The 23,051-nt window shown below is 40.0% G+C and overlaps 2 protein-coding genes across 4 annotated transcripts; both read right to left on the reverse strand.

The window, feature by feature from the left end:
- Window positions 1-3,002: 3,002 nt before the first annotated feature.
- LOC311064568 (NADH-ubiquinone oxidoreductase 75 kDa subunit, mitochondrial-like) lies at window positions 3,003-11,549 on the reverse strand. Of its 2 annotated transcripts, XM_084084428.1 has the most exons (19): window positions 11,273-11,549; window positions 9,623-9,724; window positions 9,210-9,304; window positions 8,546-8,653; window positions 8,350-8,426; window positions 7,959-8,040; window positions 7,144-7,274; window positions 6,863-7,048; window positions 6,596-6,730; window positions 6,392-6,506; window positions 5,659-5,804; window positions 5,448-5,576; window positions 5,150-5,279; window positions 4,874-5,034; window positions 4,622-4,776; window positions 4,082-4,257; window positions 3,806-3,940; window positions 3,602-3,674; window positions 3,003-3,462 (listed from the first exon to the last, which is right to left on the reverse strand). In XM_084084428.1, exons 2-19 carry the CDS (start codon window positions 9,714-9,716, stop codon window positions 3,371-3,373), a joined length of 2,220 nt encoding a protein of 739 aa, XP_083940554.1. In that variant the 5' UTR covers window positions 9,717-9,724; window positions 11,273-11,549; the 3' UTR covers window positions 3,003-3,370. The 2 variants fall into 2 exon arrangements, with proteins under 2 accessions (XP_083940554.1, XP_083940555.1); XM_084084429.1 differs by lacking the exons at window positions 5,659-5,804; window positions 6,392-6,506.
- A 533-nt stretch (window positions 11,550-12,082) lies between these two features.
- Window positions 12,083-17,097, reverse strand: cmklr2 (chemerin chemokine-like receptor 2). Of its 2 annotated transcripts, none has more exons than XM_084084015.1 (3): window positions 16,860-17,097; window positions 15,695-15,803; window positions 12,083-14,988 (listed from the first exon to the last, which is right to left on the reverse strand). In XM_084084015.1, exon 3 carries the CDS (start codon window positions 14,963-14,965, stop codon window positions 13,892-13,894), a length of 1,074 nt encoding a protein of 357 aa, XP_083940141.1. In that variant the 5' UTR covers window positions 14,966-14,988; window positions 15,695-15,803; window positions 16,860-17,097; the 3' UTR covers window positions 12,083-13,891. The 2 variants fall into 2 exon arrangements, with proteins under 2 accessions (XP_083940141.1, XP_083940140.1); XM_084084014.1 differs by having other exon boundaries at window positions 12,083-14,992.
- Between the last annotated feature and the right edge of the window lie 5,954 nt (window positions 17,098-23,051).

Raw genomic sequence — 23,051 nt, forward strand, 5'->3', positions numbered from 1 at the left:
GTGCCAATAACACGTAGGAGCTGGAACACAACAAAACTTATATGCATAATATAACTAAGTATATATATATGAAATGTCACATTTGCAAAAAGGAAACAAGAAAGCTGCAGATTTCGTCCTCATTTTTTATTAATATTTATGGTTTCACTTGTTGATGTTTTTTTTATAGTTGCCTATATAGACAAAATATATTAAGTAGTTAGCTACAGTATTGCATATATATACAGTATATATGTATGTGTATGTATGTATATATATATATATATATATATATATATATATATATATATATATATATATATATATATATATATATATATATATGCAATACTGTAGCTAACTACTTAATATATTTTGTCTATATAGGCAACTGTGTGTGTGTGTGTGTGTGTGTGTGTGTGTGTGTGTGTGTGTGTATGTATATATATATATATATATATATATATACACATACATACATACACACACACACACACACACACACACACACACACACACACACACACACACACACACACACATATATATATATATATATATATATATATATATATATATATATATGAATGAATGTGCAGACTATCAACAGCATTAATATTATGTACAGTGTCTGTCAACAGGCTGACAGGATGAAGGACCTGAGCCTCAGGAAGAACAGCTTGTCCTGCCCCTTCCAGTAGAGGGCCTCAGCGTTCTCAGACCAGTCCAGTTTATTATCTCCGCCAGGCTGGACAGATAAGATTTATTATACATGTTTTCACCCCTGTCCGTCTGTCTATCAGAATATCTTATTTTCTGGCCAAAAAGTTTATTTTACACAGAAGGTGGGGGGCCGAGAGACTTTCCACCAAGGAGAGTAGGCTTTTCAACACATTAAAAAGTCTTTGTTTTGGTGAGTAGGAAATGTGTATGCTTTATTTTTACTAAAGTTGAGAGACTGCGCTACCGGCAATATGAAACAAATGCCCGAAGAGTCACATATAGCGTCAAGGAGAACTATCTATGGACCAGAGCTACTGCTACACCGGACCGATCGGCTTGAAACTTTATATGCACACTCCCAATAGGTTCAAATCGGCCTAATGCTGGCGCAATAAGCGGCCTCTTCAATTTTTTTGCGGCTCCCCATACAGGACCCGCCCATTTCCGCCTGACAAGATTTTCTGACATTTTGTGTTCTCTCCAAAACACCGGTTCAGGTACGCAACCCCACCTGGCGGAGATCTGCCCTACAATGAGCACACTTTTTTAGTTGTTCGTGTGTACTTCCAGCAACTTGTAGGAGTCCACCTATACCCCCCTATACCCCTCGGATGGTGATGGGAGTTGGGTAGTCTCTCAAGCAAGATATGAAAGTCGCAAATGGAAGCTGTCATCTGTTTGTCATTTCCGTTCACAAAAATATACTTTTGAATTTCAATTTCTGCTAAGCACAACCTAGATATGTTTCAACTAATTGATTTACTGTAGGATCTATTTACACGACTGCAAATATAAATGGAAGTGGGGAGAGTCTAGACAATGACATACGCTGTAGTTTCTGCACACAATGACTTTCCGCATTGATAATTGCTGTATAACTCCTGAGCCGGCCAATTAGAAGAAATCACAGGATCCCTGATATTTCTACCTCTCTTGAAACTAAATCTCCGGGCCATTAGCGCTCAATTCCTCATCTAAATGTAACCTGTTCCTGTTTTCTGATAATGTTATTTACTTCTTTAGACACTGGTCTCTTCTCGTCGATAGGCACTTTTATTCATAATAACATAACATCATTTGAATATAAAAATAATATTAAAATGCTTTTGACTTGAGTCTACATAAGTTAGTAGGTTTTCTGTTATAAGAAAAACAGTGACATAGACTACAAGGGGAAATAAGACTCCATTAACCAACAGCTATTTAAAGTGCAGTTGTTGATACCAAAATTCCAAAACACAATTTACACAACTATAGGACCTACAGTAGGCTACAATAAAACAAAAACATCGCCCCATTAACACATTGCCAGGTACAGCAGGTGGAGTCTGCATATTCAAAAGTCATCCCAGTTGCCAGATAAACCGGATCCCTCGATCTATGGCCAACACATAAATGAATAGCATAGAGTAAGTTGTTCACTGCACTATTTTAATCAAACAGCATGCTGTGACCCAGTGTATATGTCAATAAGCACATCTGATCAGCGCAATAAAATGGATAGCAATGTCGTAGGAGGAAGTGAATTATTGTCAAATTGACCCATGTGCCAAGTCATTGGCTGCGCCATGCGCTGGTTTCTGATCTACTTTCTTTCTGTCTGTTTCACCAAAAGGCATCCCTTTCTTAAAATATTTTTCACTTGCTTAACATTTCACAATGTTATTTAAAAATAGATTTGACAGGGCACCCCAATAGCTCACCTGGTAGAGTGTGTAATCGTGTATCATATGAAGGCTAAGTCCTTCCCACAGTTGACTTGGGTTCAATCTGACCCGAGGCCCTTTGCTCCATGTCCTCCCCTCTCTCTCCTCCTTTTCCTGTTTCTCTACTCACTGTCAAATAAAGCAGATAAGGCCTACAATATAATCATTAAATAAAATATGTAGCTAGATTGAACAATTGATACACAGACTTGAAAGGAACAATATGCCAAAATCGTATTAGCCAGTACAGAAACAGGCCCAGCACCTAACATAATCGTTTAATTTGTCACAAAATGAATATTAATTTCCACCATCCTTAATCTAATTTCACATGTATTGGATAGCTATTTATTAACAATAAAAAACAATGTCAAAGTATATACTATCTATATACATTGTGTGTGTGTGTGTGTGTGTGTGTGTGTGTGTGTGTGTGTGTGTGTGTGTGTGTGTGTGTGTGTGTGTGTGTGTATATATATATATATATATATATATATATATATATATATGTGTGTGTGTGTGTGTGTGTGTGTGTGTGTGTGTGTGTGTGTGTGTGTGTGTGTGTGTGTGTGTGTGTGTGTGTGTGTGTGCACACATACAGAAGAAACTGACAAATGGTGCTAGGAAACAAAAAGGACATATTTGTTCAAAGTGGAATGTAGTGAATGAAAATGAAATGAAATTACAACACATGAGTATATAACAATAACTAAGTTAAGTTAATAATAAGACACATAACTCTTTAACAGATGATTTTCAAAATGTAGATTTAAGCCTTTCCTACTATACAGAAAGAGTCCACAGGCATTTATGTGGGTTCTAAAATGTTTACTTTTGACTATTATGTGATAATATGTTGCAATGAATGTGCAAATATAGGAGTTGAGCGTATCAATTTGTGCAAATATAGGAGTTATGCATGTTCATTTGTGCGTAAGAACTGAATGGATATGCAATGAACTTTAACATATGGAGGGCTCATCCACAGCTTGTGCGCCCTCTGTGACTGCTTTCACACACTTTGCCATTGTTTGAGAGGCTCTGCTTATAGGATCTGTGGAGTAAAATTGAAACAGATTCTAATCATGCACTCTCATACCACCATAAAGAGTTAAAATCTGGATTTGGATTCAAACTTTTAATTTTGGAGGACCACTTCACATATTCCTTGGCTAGGGAAATCAGAAGCCTACCTGTCATATAGAAATCTTTCACAGTGAGCTGTGGAGGAACTAAAGGTTCAGTAAGGATATCCTGGTTCACTGCCTGAGAGAGACAAGACAGACCTCATCATCATGGAGAGCAAAGTAAGGCAACAAAGACATCACATTTTAACATCTAAACTCAAACTTAAAAATGCTTTCACAGGGATAATATAGATGGAAGATATGGCCGACCTTAGCGAGTTCATTCGCCTGCTTAAAGTAGTTGGCCTCCTCAATGTCATCATATCGCACCAGGTTTGGAGAAACTTGCACCAGTCTAGCACGCACTTCATCGATTGTGTCATATGGCAACATTACCCCAGCAAGCTTGAAAAACAATAAAGAAAGAATACAAATAATGTTTTGGCTGTCAACATAAAAAATACGGATATGCTGTGTTTAATATAAAGCTCTAATCAGCAAAACAACCCTGTGCCACCCAGATGACATGTTTGGTATGAAACTAACCTCTGCGATGGCTCGGATGATCTTCCAGTCCTCCCTAGCCATGCCTGGAGGAGCCACAGCCGCCCTGGTCTGCTGGGCACGGCCCTCTGTGTTCACATAGGTGCTACATTTTTCTGTGTATGCTGCTCCAGGAAGTATGATGTCAGCCATTGTTGCGCCAACATCCCCATGGTGACCTGTGTAGTCATCAAAAACATTATTTAATAAATTAAAGGCACATAAGACATTCAAACTTTAAATTGCTACTAGAACTATTGCATTGCTTTGCTCAAAGGCCTTATCTATCTATTAATTCACAAAACCTGTGTGTGTTATGTATGTATGTCTGTGTGTCCCGGACATAACTCGGCACCGTCTGACCGAATGGCCTCAAACACGGTTTGTGTCCCATATGACCCGTGCGTGTGCAGTGCCAACGGTTTCCGAAAAACAAAAAAACAAAATGTGCATTGTTCCCGATGGGCCGGCGTTTGTCTAGTAGTCACTAATTACCTAAGTAGAAAAATAACTGTTTCTGCTGTTCTGGGTAAGACTACTGACCCTGATAAATGATCAAGCTATCCTTATGGAGGTCTTGGCGAGTAATACATCCAGCATCAGCCCCTAGAAGGAACAGAACTTTAGGTGGGTTCTTCCTGATAGCCTCCACCCCTGGCTTGTACCCAAGATCAAGTGCAGCTACTTGACTAGCGACCCTGCAGAAGACAGGCATAATGATGTGAAAACAACCGTCAAATGTATCATAACAACTGTCATCAAAATCCATCTCTCTAATTTTGTGAAAAGAATTACCTGTGAAGCACATTGAAGACCTTCCAACCTTCCTCTACTCCACTCCTGACACGAGCATTCTGAGCAATGGTAGACACAGCAGCCATTATAGCAGCCCCATCCTCTCTCTGCAGTGAACTACTGCCAACCACAACAACAGGATGCTTTGCTTTAACCAGGACCTACAACGGGACATATAAGAAACAAGTTTGTATGTAAAGTAGATATATCTATGAAGATCAATCGCAAAAACACATTACATGTGCAAGTACATTTCTGAGGCCACAGCCCAATTACCTGGGCAAAGGGGTGAATTCCTGCTGCAATTTCTTGAAGAACCTTGGCAGACTCACCAAGATGCTCATAGGTGTAAGTTAGGTCCACCTCCCGTCCCACTAGAGCCACTTGCAACTCGTTTTGAAGCCAGCTAAAGTGGAGACACCAAAATTCAATGAAACAGAAATGTTTATGTGTTCCTCTTGGAGACAGGCAGTAAATCTGGAGCACAAGTTGCCGCAACAAATACTTATTTCAAATACATTTAGCAAACAGAGATATTGGCAGCACTTAAAGCCGGAACTAGTCCCTAAAGTACCTCTTTCTGATTCGTGCATTAAACAAAGGAGCCTCATAGCGCGGGTTGGTGCCAACCAGGAGTAGAAGGTCAGCTTCTTCGATGCCAGCAATCCCAGTGTTTAACAAGTAGTTTGAACGCAGGTCTGATCTATAGGAGAAGATGTCAAAATGTTAAACGCTTTTTTCACCATTTAACCGATTATGCATTATTCCTGCCTTTATGATCTTACCCAGCACCAGCTATGGGGAATATTTCCTCAGTGCAGAGGTTATCACTGTTCAAATGGTTCAACAAGTCTTTCAGGGCAATAAGAGCCTCTGCATCCACCAAGCCCCCCACAATAGCGGCTACGTTATTTCCCTGAGCACCCTGCAACTGCAAGAGAAAACATACTGGATTCAGGCCAGCCAACAGTAGATCAAAGCCACAATTTTGTATATAATTTTGTATCTAACTATATATAACTCTGAACCCCTGTTGAAGATCCATGCTCTAGTCCAGTGGTTCCCAAACTGTGGGGGGGGGGGGGGCGGGGGGGCCAGGGGGGTCCCCAGATGATTAGCTTATGTGCAACATTGTATTCTCACTCAACAGTAAACAAACCAACATGCACTATACAGGGTATCTGCACATTTCAAAAGTTACAACTTAATGACTTTTAAGACCTTTTCATTACCAAATCAGCCAAATTGTCAAATATACGTACGAAAGAGGCAAACATTGTGGAAATAGCCGATCTAGTTCAGCTATTTTCACAATGTTTATTTGTGGAACAAACTAAATGCCTACAATTCCAAGTGCTTGTCAGGGTGGGGGGTCCCCCGTTCAAATATGATTATTTTGGGGGGTCACAGCCTGAAAAGTTTGGGAACCCTTGCTCTAGTCTAAACCATAGATTCATATCAACGGTAGAAGAAGTTCAGAGATGCTATGGAACAATAAGTTCATAATGAATCACATACTGCTCCAGCAACACGAGTTAGCACGTCTTCCCAGGAGGTGGTTACCAACTGTCCAGACTCATTCTTCACCATTGGCTGTGTAAGCCTCTGTCGCTTCAGACCATCATAAGCAAACCTATGAAGCATGATGAATGCAGTTCATTCTTTCATGATTTGGGAATTAGTTATATCTACGGTGTAGGACTGGTGTGATTTGAAAATAACCTGGTTTTGTCCGATATCCACTCCTCATTAATATCCTCATTCAGGCGAGGTAGAACTCTCTTCACTTCACCACAAAGGGTGCTCACCACAATGTTACTGCCCACAGCGTCGAGAACATCAATAGATTCAGTTTTTCTGTAGAGAAGGAATAGAGGAGTGAAAAACAGGACAATAACAAAAATACCTTGTGACCCAAAAAGCTAATTAATTGAGTGTATCAAAAAGTCCCAGTTATAGCATCTGTTGTTACAATATTTGCATACAAACCTGGTCTCCCAAGGACGAGCAGTGAAGGCATATGGTTTGGAGGTCAAAGCTCCAACTGGGCATATATCAATCACATTCCCAGACAACTCTGACATGAACATCTTCTCTACGTAGGTGCCAATCTGCAGGTCATTACCCCTGCCCGTTGTACCTAGATCCTCCACACCTGCAATCTCACTGGCAAAGCTTTAGAAACAAAGAAAATACACTTAGATTTTTTCTCTCGTACTTAGCCACATGATGAGCTTTACAGAGAGGATCAACTGTGGTAGACAACTCACCGCACACAGCGAGTGCACTGGATACAGCGAGTCATAATAGTTTTAATAAGGGGACCGATGTTCTTATCTTCCACTGCTCTTTTGCCCTCTGTGAAGCGGCTCCTGTCACTGCCAAACTGCATGGACTGGTCCTATGCACAATGGCAGTCAATCACATTTAGACTTGAACTGGTTAACAGGTGGCAAACTCTCGAAAACTATGGCTCCGTTTACACAAGGACGGCCTCTACAGAAAACGGCAAAATAAAGTATCAGATGTGCCGTCCGTTTACACGGGAACAGTGTTTGTGGGGCTTGAATCCGCAACAAAGTGAAACCACCTCTTAGGGCTCTTAGGAAACGGCAATACGGGTGTCGGTGCCAGGTGTTGTGAGAGAAATAAGCAGCCAGCCAGTTCTATGAAAACAAGCCCCAAAGAGGCGACTAGGCTACATTAGCACTTTAAACCTATATTACCGGTAGATCGGCTATTTGAAAATAGCCGATCTACAAGCTCACAGTGAGCTTGTAGATCTGCTATTTTCAAAAAGATCTTGAAAATAAATAGTGATATAATATTTGATATATATCTATATTTGATATATCTATATATCTATATATCTATATATCTATATATATATATTCCAAGTATTATGTCACTATTTCTTTTCAAGATCTTTTTTGAAAATAGCAGATCTACAAGCTCACTGTGAGCTTGTAGATCGGCTATTTTCACCATATATATTTATTAATTCAGATGGGGGTCTGGGGGGACACTTTGACGTTTTCACTAGAGAGCGTCGTCATCTAAACGTGGCCTATTATACTATATTTACCTGTAGATCACATTCTCCACCCTGGTCACAAATTGGACAATCTAATGGGTGGTTAGCCAGCAGGAACTCCATCACACCCTCTCTGAGAGAAATTAAACATCATCTCATTAGTAAGATTCTTTAAGATAATGCTAATAACGAGGACTATCAACTGATTGGCTTTGTAGTTGCCTGTTAAGGTCTTCTATTTTCTTGTTAAAATGTATACATCTGTTAATTTATCTATTTGTAACTAAGAGAGTGTACAAATGTCCATTTGGTTCCCTTTGTACACTCTCACAGTTTAATTTACACTGATGATCTTTAGTGTGTAACTGAACAACACCATAACAAGAATAATAATGTAATGAATGCCATCATTATTTCCACTATTCTTTAAAGTTGATACTACCTGGCCTTTCTTGTTTTATCAGAGTTGGTTAGGATGTTCCAACCCTTCATGACAGGCATAGCACAGGCTGCCACCGGCTGGTAGATAGAAAATCCAAATAACCATTTGATTACTCATAATTTATTTTACTGTCACTATACAGTATATAAACATTTAAACTGAAAATAGATACATCACATACACACAGACCACATACCTTTGGAACTTTCTCTATCTCCACCAGGCACATCCGGCAGTTCCCCGCAACAGACAGGCGCTCATGGTAGCAGAAACGCGGAATCTGGATTCCCATCTTCTCACATGCCTTAGACACGATTTGGTCATACGTTTCAAATCTCAATATTTTTTCAGAATTAGAAATAATGAGATAAAGTGAGTACAGTACCTGTCTAAATTAGAGCCCGACATTATTTTACTTTCAGTATCGGCAATCATGCAGCTAATCTTTTAACAACTTTCAACTTGGCGGCCCTATTTTGGGCATGTCATTATAGGAAAAATCTTTCAAAAACCTTCAACATTGAAAAAAAAATAGCCCATCTACAAGGTAAGCTTGTAAAAAGAATCTATGATAATTTGAAGTTCAGTGTGTATAATATACAGTATATATTTACAGTATACTTGCTTAATTTAAATGTATCTTTTTTGTTTTATTATTTTCATTTGTTTGCTTATAAGTCAAATTTTCTCAAAGAGAAACTTGAATAAAATCTAAGTTTTTCAAAAATGATTTCAAGATTTTTAACTTTTTGACAATCTGTTAAAACATCTGCAATCGGAGGTCTAGGATGGAAAAGTTGGCATCGGACCCAAAATTTGGCTTCAGTCGGGCTCTAGTACCTGTCTATAAGTACTGTTACCTGCAGCACAGTGGTTCCAGGCTCCACCATGACCGGCTTCCCATCCACTAATACCTCAAACAGGTTACTGGCTGCTGCTGTGGCTGCAGTGCGAGCTACAAGCACAGATGAAAAACATAATGTGTAACCCTTTTCATTAGGTTTCATCATGTGTCTGATATGTATGTCTGCGGGTCGCTCCTCCTTTTTTAATTCTTAAAACAGACCACCTGTCCTAAATTGGGCAGATCATACTTTACCTGTCCAGCCTGGTAATGTGTTCTCTAGCAAATCTGTAATTCTGCACATGATTCAGTAGTGGAATGAAGAAATATGGACTCACATGCCTAAGAATGTCCATTACAGTTAACAACAACTATTTTGGATCAAAATGCAACAGTAACAGAAATAATTATGAAATTGTAGGTATTTACCATTATTAGTGCCAGCCGTGCTTCCTTTGGTTAGACCCAGAGCTGCTGTTATTCCTGCTGAGAGGGAACGACTCACTGTAGGCAAACGCAGCATGCTGGAGACTGGAGAGACAATAATAACAAGGTACAGTATAGCAACATTTATTTGCGTTTGGTGACCGATTGATCACTGCTTGCCAACTCCTGTAAAGCAGTGGTTCTTAAAATGGGGTCCAGGCCCCCTAGGCCTAGGGGTCCTTGATGGGGTTCCAGCAAAATGAGGACAAATTTCACTATTATTTAACCTGATTAGAAGACCAAAAAAAGCAATATTTCACTCTCGTCACTTATCTTCACACTTCATCCCACCTACAGTAGCTATGTACAGTTATAATTATGCACTAAATCTAATCTAACAACAAATATCTTCTCTCCAGATCATTGATCCAATCAAACCCCTGTTCACTGTGGACGTTGTAGGGTAAACCCAGCTGAAAATATCAAATATCGTTAATTGTGTGTGTGTGTGTGTGTGTGTGTGTGTGTGTGTGTGTGTGTGTGTGTGTGTGTGTGTGTGTGTGTGTGTGTGTGTGTGTGTGTGTGTGTGTGTGTGTGTGTGTGTTGTAAGTGACACACACCCACAATGAACGTTAACTTCAGGCAGCTGTGCTGTTTACTCGTCAGTGTCACATGTCTGCTGTGAAAATGGTCTATTAGGGAACTAAGGGTCATAATTAGATAAACAGGTGCCTAAACGAAAACGCATTAATTACATTTTTATGAGCGATTATAACCCATCAAAGGAACAGCCAAACTGTAACGAGTCTGTGGAGCACTGATGAGAGATACACTTTTAACTGCCGGAAAAAGTAGGCTACTACATTTTTTTACTCAAGTAAAAGTATCAATAGTACTGCAATATATAAATACTCTGTTATAAGTAAAAGTACGGAATTAAAAAAATACTTGAGTAAAAGTACTAAAGTATTGGTATCAAAATGTACTTAAAGTACCAAAAGTAGAAAGTACTAATTATGTAGAATGTCCCATTTCCCCAATGTCCCATTTCACACGTTTTCAAATATATAAATTGTAAAAAATAAATTAAAAAAATAGCAGATCTACAAGCTCACAATGCTTCACAAGGCAAAGCATTGTGAGCTTGTAGATCGGCTATTTTCAAATGGCCGAAATGTATAGGGCTGAAGTGGTTAATGTATGTTTTGTAATAATAATCAAAATCTGCAAAGTATACTAATTAAAGTTTTCAAATAATTGTAGTGGAGTAAAAGTATAGCCTATATGGATCCGAGATGTATAGTACAAAAGTACTGGGAATTGGAAATACTCCCAGCCAGTAAAGTACAAACAATTTTGAATTGTACTTAAGTACAGTACTTGAGTAAATGTACTTTGTTACTTTCCACCACTGCAGCCAAGTTTCTCGATAGTTTTTAAATGGCAGCTTCGAAGTGTGAACTGTGAAGCGATATGAGATGAGATGAGACATTCTTATTAGGTGATGTAACGTTAACGTTAGTTAAGCAATACGTGTTGTATTGACTTAACAGCTAAATTAAGTTTAGCGGGCAACTAACTGTACAATACCTTTTTGTGTTCGAGTTAATTTAACGTATTGTTGGATAGTTATAGCAGCTGCTATCGTCTTACCTTAATGTTGTCTTGTGGTTCTCCTCCGATGCGCGTGGTGTTGACAGTGACAGCACACTGTTTCATGTTTTATGCTGCGTCACGAATTAAGTAGTAGCCTAATCTCCTATTATATCAAATAATCCTTATTATCCCATTAGGCTGCTCTTCCCTTGAGCACTGCATATATACAGGGCAATTTACGTGTGTATTAGTAGGCTAGTTAATTTACATTCGTTATCAGCAATTCAGCTGCATCAAATAACGGTATGTGATGGAGTAGTAGTAGTAGCCTACTGTCTGTCACCATAGTATCTGCATGCATTTGAGAACGCCGCTGTGCACTGCAAATGTCAGTGCGCGTCTACATTGCACTTGACGGTAGCCCAGAGCAGTGGTTCTCAACCTGTGGGTCGGGACCCCCAGGGGGATCCCCATATGATCTTTTTTGTGTGTGTGTGTGTGTGTGTGTGTGTGTGTGTGTGGGGGGGGGGGGGGGGTTCCCAGAGGACTGTGAAGTGACAATTTAAGGACTTTTAAGACCTTTTTAATACCTCAAAAGAAAGAAAATAAATAAGACCATAACTGCAAACTAAACTATACTATAAAAACTGGTCTCTAACATCGGACAAATTGTCAGATAATATTGTGGATGTATTTCTTGGATACCCTTGTAGAAATTTGTAGACCAGACCAGTGCTTTCTGGGAGTCAAGTCAACCTCGAGTTTATTGCCAAACAATTGAACACAGTATACAGGTTGGTTAGTAGTTTGCAGCGAGTTGAGGCATCGGGTGAGTTGGAGCAATCTCTGACACAGAGACCTTCTGTGTCTCCCTATATACAGACAGATGGGCACTTTATTTCACAATATCGGAAGACACCCCAGATGACAGCTGTCGTAATATCTCACTATTAATATCACACCCAATGACCAGACCCCCTATCCTCAACCGTCTTGACCTTACAAGGGCCAACATTAAGGAGCTTAGGTCAGGTGCTGGTTGGCAGCCTTCAGATGTGGTCACACTAAGGGACCCTAATAGCCCTGAATCAGAATTCGCCAAGTCACTGTTGTTCCACTCAGGTTCAACCTCTAAATCTCTGTTAGTCACAGGGCTGTCTTATAATACACAGCTTTATAAGTAAATTATGCATAGATAATGTCACAAGACATCAACAATATAAGAGGTAAACATTTTGAAAATAGCCGATATGCAAGCTCACAACGGCTCGCGCTGCAAAGCGTTGTGACTTGTAAGCTTGTAGATCTGCTATTTAATTTTTCACAATATTTATCTGTGGAACTGAGTCAAACTAAATGTAATGCCTCAAATCCTACAATTCCAAGTACTTGTCAGGGTGGGAGGGGGTCCCCAGTTCAAATATGATTATTTTGGGGGGTCACAGCCTGAAAGGGTTGAGAGTCCAGCTCCACATGACTTTGAATCAAACTAATGATGCTTTTTACTGCACAAATGTGGGAGCCGGGCTTAGTTTTCAGCAATGAAATAAAATGTGTGCTATTTTACTTTTTTTCTTTTTATTATCGCATGGCAATATATAACATGATAATCCTGGAGAGTGTCCTAAAAAAACCTAACTATAAACTATTCATAGCAAATTATTATTAGTATTAGTATAGAGCACTGAGGGACTACAGTCAATCAGAAGTACAGGGGTTAAAGCTGTTTGGCATTGGCAGAGAAGTTTTGTCACATTTTTCATGGGCGCAACCCACATAATTATGCATATTATGCAGGACACCATTTAAAAGGGAAATAAACAGGCTTTCCACCCGTATACAAGTTATTGCCATTGTTACAACAGAGAAATAATATATTTCAAACACACATTTCAGAACTTTTTGTGCTGTTTATATATAATAAAATAATATATATTATATGAAGTATATGTATGTATATATGTATGTATACATATGTCCTAGTTTGTTTCTCCAACCACTGACACTGCACACTAGAGTTCATCAGGAAGGAAATAGGAAATAGTCGTTTGCATGCAGACCTTCAGGAATGCTGTACGTGTTCATCTAAAAGGCCTGCATACATAACACAATTGATTTACATTTTACAAAAGCTTAATACATTGAAATTAACAGTCCTTATGACTAACACATTCTCATGGCTGCACATTTATGAAAGTACTGTATATGAAAGTAAATACATCAAGTATAGGACCTACATTTAAGTAGGTTATATGAAATATATTAGAATAAAATGTTTACACAACTCTCAGATAATTATATATATAAACTTCTAACCCTCTCTTCTAAACCTCTGTAAACAAGTGTCTAGCAGCTTTTAAACAGGGGGACTACAGGGGTCTACAGAAACAAATGCTAACAGAATATGACAATATGAAGAAAACTGCAACAGGTACTTTGCATTGCATTTGATACAAAATCACAGCAATATTAAAATTCCCTTTGGTTCAAAAGATTGCAATAATGAAAGTCACGACCATGTAATATACATGACAGAACAGTTTAAACATGATTATGTTTAAACTATGCTGTCATGTTCTGTAGACCACTTGGGTTATGAAAATCCATAATTTTTTATTTCTACAAAGAAATTATAGCCACACGGAGATAACTTCAAGACTCTGAATAGTGTTGCAATCACAGAACTGATGATTCAACAGGCTCCTCTGGTAGACTCTCCTGGACCCCATCTGGCATAGATACTGTCTCAGTTGCAGAGATGGATTGACTAAGCTCTCTCAGTGACCTCTTACTTAGATCCAGGAATGCGCGCTTCAGTATATGGCGAACTTTCTTGCCCAGGAGCATGTAAAGGAGGGGGTTAATGCAGCTATTGAAAAAGGCTAAACTGGTGGCAAGGGGAAAGCCAGTTTTCACCACATTGTGCAAGTACAATGAGTAATGCATGGACAGCTCCATCAAGCTAAAGGTATGGAAGGGTGCCCAACATAAAAAGAAGGCCAGAATGACAGCAGACACGGTTCTGGAGAAGCTGGATAGACGAACAGAACCATGAGACTGATTCACTTTCACTGCCAGCAGCATGGCAGTTATGCATATAGCACTAAAGGGCAAGAGGAACCCGATGGTGGTACGGACAACCACCATTATAATGTGTCTCTGTGCTGCTGCATGTCCGTCATGTGCATGGAAGTTGTTGAAGCAAACCACCCTATCATGTAAGTGCATGATGTCCCGAAAGGCCAGAGTAGGACAGCTCAGGATAGCAGATAGCCCCCATACACAACCACTTGCAATCCAGGCTCTCTGAACAGTACGACGCTGCTGAGACCAATTGAGGTGGACCAATGATACATACCTGTCTATACTGAGCACTGTGAGGAAGAGCACGCTGGCATACATATTCATCACAGACACAAATGAGCTGATCTTACACATCGCCAAACCAAAGGACCAGTGGAAGTCTCTAAGAACGTAATCTATGGAGAAGGGTAAAAAAAGCACAAATACAAGGTCTGCTATTGCAAGGTTGAGCAGCCATGTGCTGTTGACAGATCGTTTGGTTTTAAATCCCGTCACCCAAATGACAATTCCATTTCCAACCAGGCCAAGGACAAAGGAAATGCTATAAATGACTACTGATATGATGTGCATAGTTTCTTTCTGTTTGTAGTCTACTACAACGTCTCCAATGTCTCCATACTCAAGGTAATCTTCGTAGGTGTAGTTTGCATAGTCATCGTCAGCCATTGTTGACAGACCTTTGTCAGAAGCTGTCTGTGAGAAAGAAAACACTGTGATAAGATGTACTCCTCTGAAAGATCTCCATGTACAATATGACATAGTATGCAACTTTGCCCTGTGTTTACATAATAAAACAATACATTTCCCCCATCATTCCTCTACACCAGCAGGCATCAGCCACTGGAATAGTAGTGTGGTGATGTTTACTGGCAGAAACACATTGCCCTCTCGCTGTATTTCGGTGTTTTCACGGTTTGTTTTGGTTGCCAAAAACAACTACCAAAACAAAGAGTGAAAACAACAAAATAAAGGGAGGGCAATGTGTTTCTGCAGGTAAACACCAACACACTATACTCCAGTCGCTGATAACTGCTGGTATGGAGGGAAATGATGGGTAAAAAAATGTACTTATTGTTTTGTTATGTGAACACAGGGCAAAGTTACATACCTTTAAGGAAAAAATCCACCCTCGTAGACAACAACAACAATTATTATCAATCTGTGACTGCCAAGTTATTAAGTGTTATAATTAACTTTTTTTCCCTGCAATCATTCATCGTCTACCTTTGGGAATAAGACAAATACAACACTGAAAAACAAAATGGCACGAGAAATGCAAGATCACCAATACATGTTTTTAATTAGTGTTGCAATATATTATGATGGATTTTTCTGTTAACTCTTACAGGCTACAGTGTAATCTAATTATTGGTCAGTAACTCCATTAGTTCTCACCTCACGCTGCTTTGGTCTCCGCTGTGTTGTTATCCTTAAAGCTCCAGTTATGTGAGTTCCTCCAGTCCTTACGGATTCAGTTGGGAATGGGTGTGTGTGTGTCGTAACTCTGGAACACAATATCAGCAGCCAACATGTTTACAATCTAGGGGTTGCAGTCAGTCCGGTGCCTACACCCATATGTGTGTGCCTGCCACCGCACTAAAAGGGGTGTACTTTAAACCACTGTTTCCCAAACAGTGGGTCGGGACCCATCTTTGAGTCACGGACCAATTTTTATGGGTCATGTTTTATTTTTTTCATGAATTCAATGATATTTCAAAAATAATTTCATGAGTTAATACATTAAATTAAAACATCTAAGACATTACAAAAATGTGAAAACAAATGTTTAAGAAGTACTGAAAATAGCAGCTTACAATGGCATTGCATTGTAAGCTTGTGGATCTGCTATTTTCACTAGTTTGGGTACCGGGCAAACGTCTAATTTCTCTTTTGTTTCTCTTTAAACCACATGCTTCATAGAATGAAAGGAGTGTTGAGCAATTTTACTATCCAAGCAGAAGTAATATAGCCTATTATAAGCTCACAAAACATTACTCACTTGGCACATTTTTCATAATCTAAATTGATATGGGTTGGCCCTCATAAACAATTTGACAGGCCATTTTGGGGGAAAGGCACTCATATGATGTCTATGTGAGCAAATCACAACTCCTCTAGAACCTTTACATAACTCTATGACAAAACTTTTTTAATTAAATTAAATATAGGTTCGAATAAACACTATGTTTTTATCTGGATATGTGGACTGGAGTGTCTGCCATGCCAAGCACTCTAGGGCCTGTCATGATTTCGAACGCTTTCCTCAAAGAGAATGACAGTTCAAAAATCCTTAACTTAAATAGCCTAAAATGACCAACAACCTGTAGGCAGTCAGCAAGGACGAATGGGACCACAGCAACTTCATAACCAAATAATGATCAGCCACAAGGCAGGAATCAGTCATATAAGTGCTGTAATAAATGATGAATTATAGGATAGCCAGTCGTGTTAAACAGTTATAATCTATTAAAAAAGTCAAGCACGAGGACATAAAAGTTCAAATAGCCTACACTGTTTTCATCAAATAGCAAGAGAAGAGAAAAGCGTATTCATCGCTTACCTTTCTTTAAAGGACAAGGACAGCCTATCGTCTTTTTTTTGTGAGTTCAAAGAAAGACTTCGCTCCCTTGAAAATATATGCTAAACTTGTATGTAGCCTAAAAACCAGGGCGTTTTTGTTGTAGAGTTGGGTTAGCGAGTTTTAGTTCTCAGTGCCAAACTGAACTACATCAGCCTAGCCTACTATCATCTAGCCGTGTGTGTGTGTGTGTGTGTGTGTGTGTGTGTGTGTGTGTGTGTGTGTGTGTGTGTGTGTGTGTGTGTGTGTGTGTGTGTGTGTGTGTGTGTGTCTTTACGCGAAGTCTTTCTTTTGGTGCTCCAAACCCTTCTTGAGGGGGATGCAGTCGGTGGACGCGCCTGGTTGTCCGTCACGTCTGGAACGTGTGGCGATGATAGCCCCCCCACCCCCTCCTCTGGAATGAAGCCAGCATTCATTCAGAGGAGACTTGCCATCATAATAAGCAGTGCCTACTGCCTATAAACTCAAAACGGTCCAACCGTTATCCCTGAATATGAAAACCGATCAAGTGTACACTAGGCTACTGCTGAGATTTTGTCGACGTGGCGTGGCCCCTTTTCCTCACAAAAGCCCTTCAGATAGCCAAGCCGACTGTCAACGCAGTCTGGTGGTCGGTAGCCTTGGATTAAGACTATCATAGATGTATTACTATTTTATCGAGTCTAACTTTTATATCGATAGTATTGGCCTGCACTCCCCAGTGCGTCCTGCAATTTCACCAGTAAAACCTGTACTTCTCCGTAGGTCTACACAAAATATATATAAGGTGCTTACCCGGTTGCCCCGTATGTTAACTCACGCTTCGGAGTCTTTGTGCAATGCATTAGTCCGTATCTTTCAATAAAGAAGTGTTTTAATCCCGTCTGTGGTCGAACGCCATTCCTCCCCTCGTTTATTTCCTGTTTACATTGAGTGTAATTCCGGCCTTCACCGGATGCGCCCCGTCACTACCGCCCATTGAGGAATACAGAGAACTTCCGACACAGACGGGATTAAAACACTTCTTTATTGAAACATATGGACTAATACATTGGACAAAGACAGACTCGATAACATTCATCTATGATAGTCTTGATTCCAAGGCTTATCCTGCAGATCGGGGAAGCAGCATTATCCCTTTACTTCAGCAATTCGACTTGTGAGGCCACTGCCCTGATCGAGGCGCATCTGCGTAGCTCGGACCCGAGTTTGAATGTGAATTGTGAATGTGAACTAGCCTAGGTTTAGCCAAAAATATAGGCCTATTTGGAAAAAACAAATGAATGGTTGAAAATGTATAATATAGAAAATAAATTAAATCGAATTTGTCCGTTCTAAAATTTGTGGTTGATTCACTGTGTGTGTGTGTGTGTGTGTGTGTGTGTGTGTGTGTGTGTGTGTGTGTGTGTGCGTGCGCGTGCGTGCGTGCGTGTGTGTGTGTGTGTGTGTGTGTGCGCGCGCGCGAGTGAGGTGCCTGCGTGCGTGTTCGTGTGTGGGGGGGAGCTACCTATAGCTGGCTACCTATTCAGATCTGCTATTTCCGTTTTTCAAAATTTGTAAAAAAATCTGATTTGTTTGAACAAAAAATACATTCAAATATATTAAAACAAATCTAAATGAAAAACTAAAGAAAATGACCCCTAGCTGTCACTGAGATCCCAATATCTCAACCTTCATCCCTTAAGTAAAGCAGGTGTCAATTCAAATACAAAATACTGGTCCGAGAAATGTATTTGAGATATAAATACGTATTTTGGAAATATATAAATATACATTTTATAAAAAAAAAAAATACTGACAGCCTGGGTTCCCGCGGATCCTTAAAAAGTCTCAAACTGCCTTGAATTTAGTTTCTGCAATTTAAGGCCTGAAAATGTCTGGAAAAGTGGGGGTATTAAATTTAATCTATGGTAGAATTTATAAACATGTCGCAAACAGACTAGTTGCTTTTCAGTCCGTTGTCTTTTTTTTCTGCCTTCAGCAGATATACGGTACGGTACGTAAGCCCATATGACAAACAATGTAATGTAATGATTCCAGAGGGTACATTCCGCTTCGGTAGGTAGCTATACGCCTTGTGTGGAATAGTCAGCCCATCTCAGTCAGTCATAGTGATTGGGGGCAGGGTTTCGAGGACAACTGGTTTGGGAATCGCTTACACAGAAAAGAAACCAAGGACTTTATATTTAAAGAAGGAGAGGTCACAGCTTTAAAAGCTGCTTTAAAAAGCTTTAAAGCCAAACAGATAGCCTACTAAAACCATCAATCACACAGAAAAACCAACAACACATACAATACCATACACAGGGCATAGGTCATAGGATATAACAAAGGAGAACAAGCACAGAATATAGCCATAAATAGGCAGCATGATGCAATAAATAATTTCAAAAAGCTGTGCCATTTCACTGTTGTCCTCCCGAGGTAGGCCTACGCCAACATTACAGCAAGGGGATCCCCTGCATGAATGCACAGCCGAGCCTTTCAAACGCTGTGCCAAGCCAACACACCCCACCCTTAATTAAAAACGACAAGCAACTGGTTGATCACAGCCCTATCGAGTACTAGCAGGTCCACCTGGTTACAAACAAAATAAAATGTTTTGGTTCATTCATGTGCACACTGTTTACTTTCTCCCTCTTGCTTCATCAGATAATCTGATAGCCTTATCTCAACTTCCCACATGTCCAGCGGCCCAAAATGACTATCTCATCCCTCTTTTGTGTATATTCAACCCTGTTGCTTTGTGTGTGTGTGTGTGTGTGTGTGTGTGGGTGTGTGTGTGTGTGTGTGTGTGTGTGTGTGTGTGTGTGTGTGTGTGTGTGTGTGTGTGTGTGTGTGTGTGTGTGTGTGTGTGTGTGTGTGCACGCGAGCGAGAGAGAGCACGTGTGTATGTATTGAGCCAGACAGTCTTGGCTAATGTTTTATCAGGAAGAGACAACCAGCACTAATAGACACGTTCCCTATTGAGCAATTTATCACGTACAATTTACAATTTAGGCATTCAGCAGACTCAGAATAAATGTTGTCACTTCCATAATAGTCTACACACTCAGCATACCATTCTTCGTTACTCATAGTGCTTGTCACATTAAAAACAACATCTTATCATGTTCTCTTACAAGTGCAAAATCGGAATAAGCAGAGTAAGTATGAGCTCTATACAATAAACAGTCAATAATCACATATGCAGGAACAAGTCCCAAAAACATTTTGCTGCTTTTATAAAGTGACAAATAACACCTTGATTGATTCTTGACACAGCCTACAACATCGGCCTGGTTAAATGATGTGTGAGAGTAGAGCACCTGTGGATTTCCACCAAGCTCCAGGTCCACCGCATTCATTTGAAATAACTTGTTAACAACTTGCAACAACATTGTTAAGGGTGAGAGCTTCTTATTTTGCCAAAGTCATCTCTTCTGGCAAAAATCCCCATCCCCATTTTTTATACAATTAACAATATTGTCAGATCTGCTCTTCCGGCTGTACCAGTCTTCTCAAATAAAGACTAGTAATTGTCTTTATTCTTTTTGTGTACAAGGTTTATAACTTTATATTAAACATTATCCCTGGCCTCCTCCTCACCCTTCATGAAATGAGGAGGGAATTGCAGTAGTCAAGCTTTGAGATGACTGAGGCCTAGATAAGGAGCTGGGCATACTCCTCTGCATGTGAGAAATGGTCTGATCCTTCAGACATCATAAAGTTTAAACCTACAGGAACGAGTGACGGCTGTAATGTGTACCTTGAAGGACAGCTGACTGTCCAGGACAACCCCGGGAGTTGTCAATGGAAATAGTGAGATCCTTACGTGGGGAAAAGAGAATCTTAAGCTTATCTGTGTTGAGCTTGAGGTGGTGGGAAGACATCCACTGTGAGATGTCAGCAAGGCATGCAGCGCTCTTCAACCTGAGTTGCAGAAGGAGGGAAGGAGAAAAACAGGTGAGTGTCATCAAAATAGTGATAGCAGAGCTTGTGAGCAGAGATGACAGAGCCAAGAGATTTGGAGTATAGGAAGAAAAGGAGGGGGGCAAGTACGAATGAAAGCAAACATTTCCAAGAAACCTGATAGTATCTAACTAGTCATGGAGGATTACCACTTTAGTGCCGTCCCAAGGTCAGAAAGGGCATCCAGGAGTCAGTACTGCAGAGTGGGAGGCAGACGATGCAGTATGGAGGGCAAGGAGTGCAGTTAGTGGAGTGGGCTGGTTTGAATCCTGGCTGGTCGGGATCCAACAGGTTATTCTGTGAGAGATGGAGAGAAAGCTAGTTAGAAACATCACGTTCAAGAAGTTTGGAGAAAAAAAGGAAAAGAGTGATACCGGTCTGTAGTTTTTGATGTCTGAGGGGACAAGGGTTTGTTTCTTGAGGAGCCGTGTGACTCTGGCTGACTTGAAGGCAGATGAGACGCAGCCTGAGGATACGGATATGTTGATGATAGTGGTAATGAAAGTGACAACATAAGGGGCAATGGTCTGGAAGATCGAGAAAGGAATGGGGTCTAGAGGACAGGTGGTTGTCTTGTGGATGTCACCAGTTTTAGCACATTATCTGGAGAGAGAGGAGAGAAGGAAAGACAGGCTTGACATGTTGGGGTTAGCATTCTATTGACATGACCTTTACCCTGTCATTTGTTGACTAGTGTTCAGGCCATTTACTTAGCTCTTGCACTTTGTTAGTTGCTCTGGAAGAGCGTTTGCTAATGCAATGTACAATGAATTGTATGGAAAATGCAGTGAGGTGGTGACCATTGGAAGTAGACTTGAGAGTAGGAAAAGTGACACTTTTTCTGAAGGTGTTTTTAACACGTTTGAATATGCTTGGCCAAAGAACATGATGTAAAATGTAAACCTCTATATGGGATATGATATGAGACATATGTTCTTCTCACTTTGAAGTGATTAGATTGGTTGTAGTTCCTGTCACTGTTTGTTAAGAGTTTTGATTCACTGAAGGCCTCTTGATTGTTTTTCTCACCCTACACGATTGTCCGATCACCAGATGTGTTACTACTACTAGCCCAGGGTATTGCCTACATAACATACCAGTGCCTGTGTCCTATATTATTGCTGACAGGGGCGCCGATATTTATAAGCTCTAGCGGGTGCCCAACAAGGCGCGCATGTGCGCCCCTTTGCGCGGGCGCTAAAAATTTTGCGGGTTTTGGTCGGATAATTGACTTTTTTGGGGGGGTTTTGTAACTTTATTTCGGTTAATTCGGTTGTTCAGTGGCGATCTGAACCAGGCGATCTGATTTTGAAAAATATTTTTTTTTTTTAACTTTTTTTTTTTTTTTTTTTGACCAGCACCCAGTGGGTGCTCCTCACCCATAGTGGGTGCTTGTGCCCCCGGGCACCTACGTTATCGGCGCCCTTGATTGCTGATCTTGAAGAAGGCAACGTTATTTAAATAAATGAGAAATGCATATGGAGACAGAGTTTTTTCCCTATTTAGAAATCACAGTAGATAATATTCACACAAAAATGTAGATCCATCATTGCAATATTACATTGTAATGACGGGTTGAAGATTCACTGGAAGTGTCATCACACCGAAACAGGGTTTATTATAGCTCTCAAAAAAGTTTAGATTGAGCAATAGAAACGCTGGGACCACCCTATTGCATATGGTTTTCGTGACCAGTTTTACATGCAACAAAATAAATGGTTAAATCAAGAGACAGGGCGTTTCCATGGAGATGGCCAACTTGGTGGTACTTGATAGGAAACAGGTTTTGTTGTAGCTTTCGCAATAATTTGGCTCCAACAAAGTTCAGTGTGAGCAATAGAAAAAGGCCCATGGTTTTCATAATCAGTATTACATATAAGAAAAATAAATGGCTAAATGAAACAAAAAACAACAACAACACTGTAACAGAGAGAGGTCCTCTGTTACCTATGTTGCCCATGTTATTTAACCCTAATTTATTGAATCATGTTTGCAGAGCATATTTGCACTTTATTAATGCATATTGTATTTTGCACAGTAATGTATGTATGAGTGCAATGGAGACCAAGGGCAATACGTTTGAGAAGTGCAATATAGGGAATGCTAAGTGTGTAAGTTGAGCTGTTCTGTGGCCTGCATGGTTGGGCTAGACCATAGTCAGGATGTCAGAGGGGGGGTTATGATGTGCTTTTGTAGTTGCTAATTTATGTTGTAGTTTGAAGTTATTATATTTGGTAGTTCATG

Source organism: Gymnoscopelus microlampas (genome assembly GCF_963454915.1).
Source record: "Gymnoscopelus microlampas genome assembly, chromosome: 17".
In the NCBI taxonomy this organism is placed as follows: domain Eukaryota; kingdom Metazoa; phylum Chordata; class Actinopteri; order Myctophiformes; family Myctophidae; genus Gymnoscopelus; species Gymnoscopelus microlampas.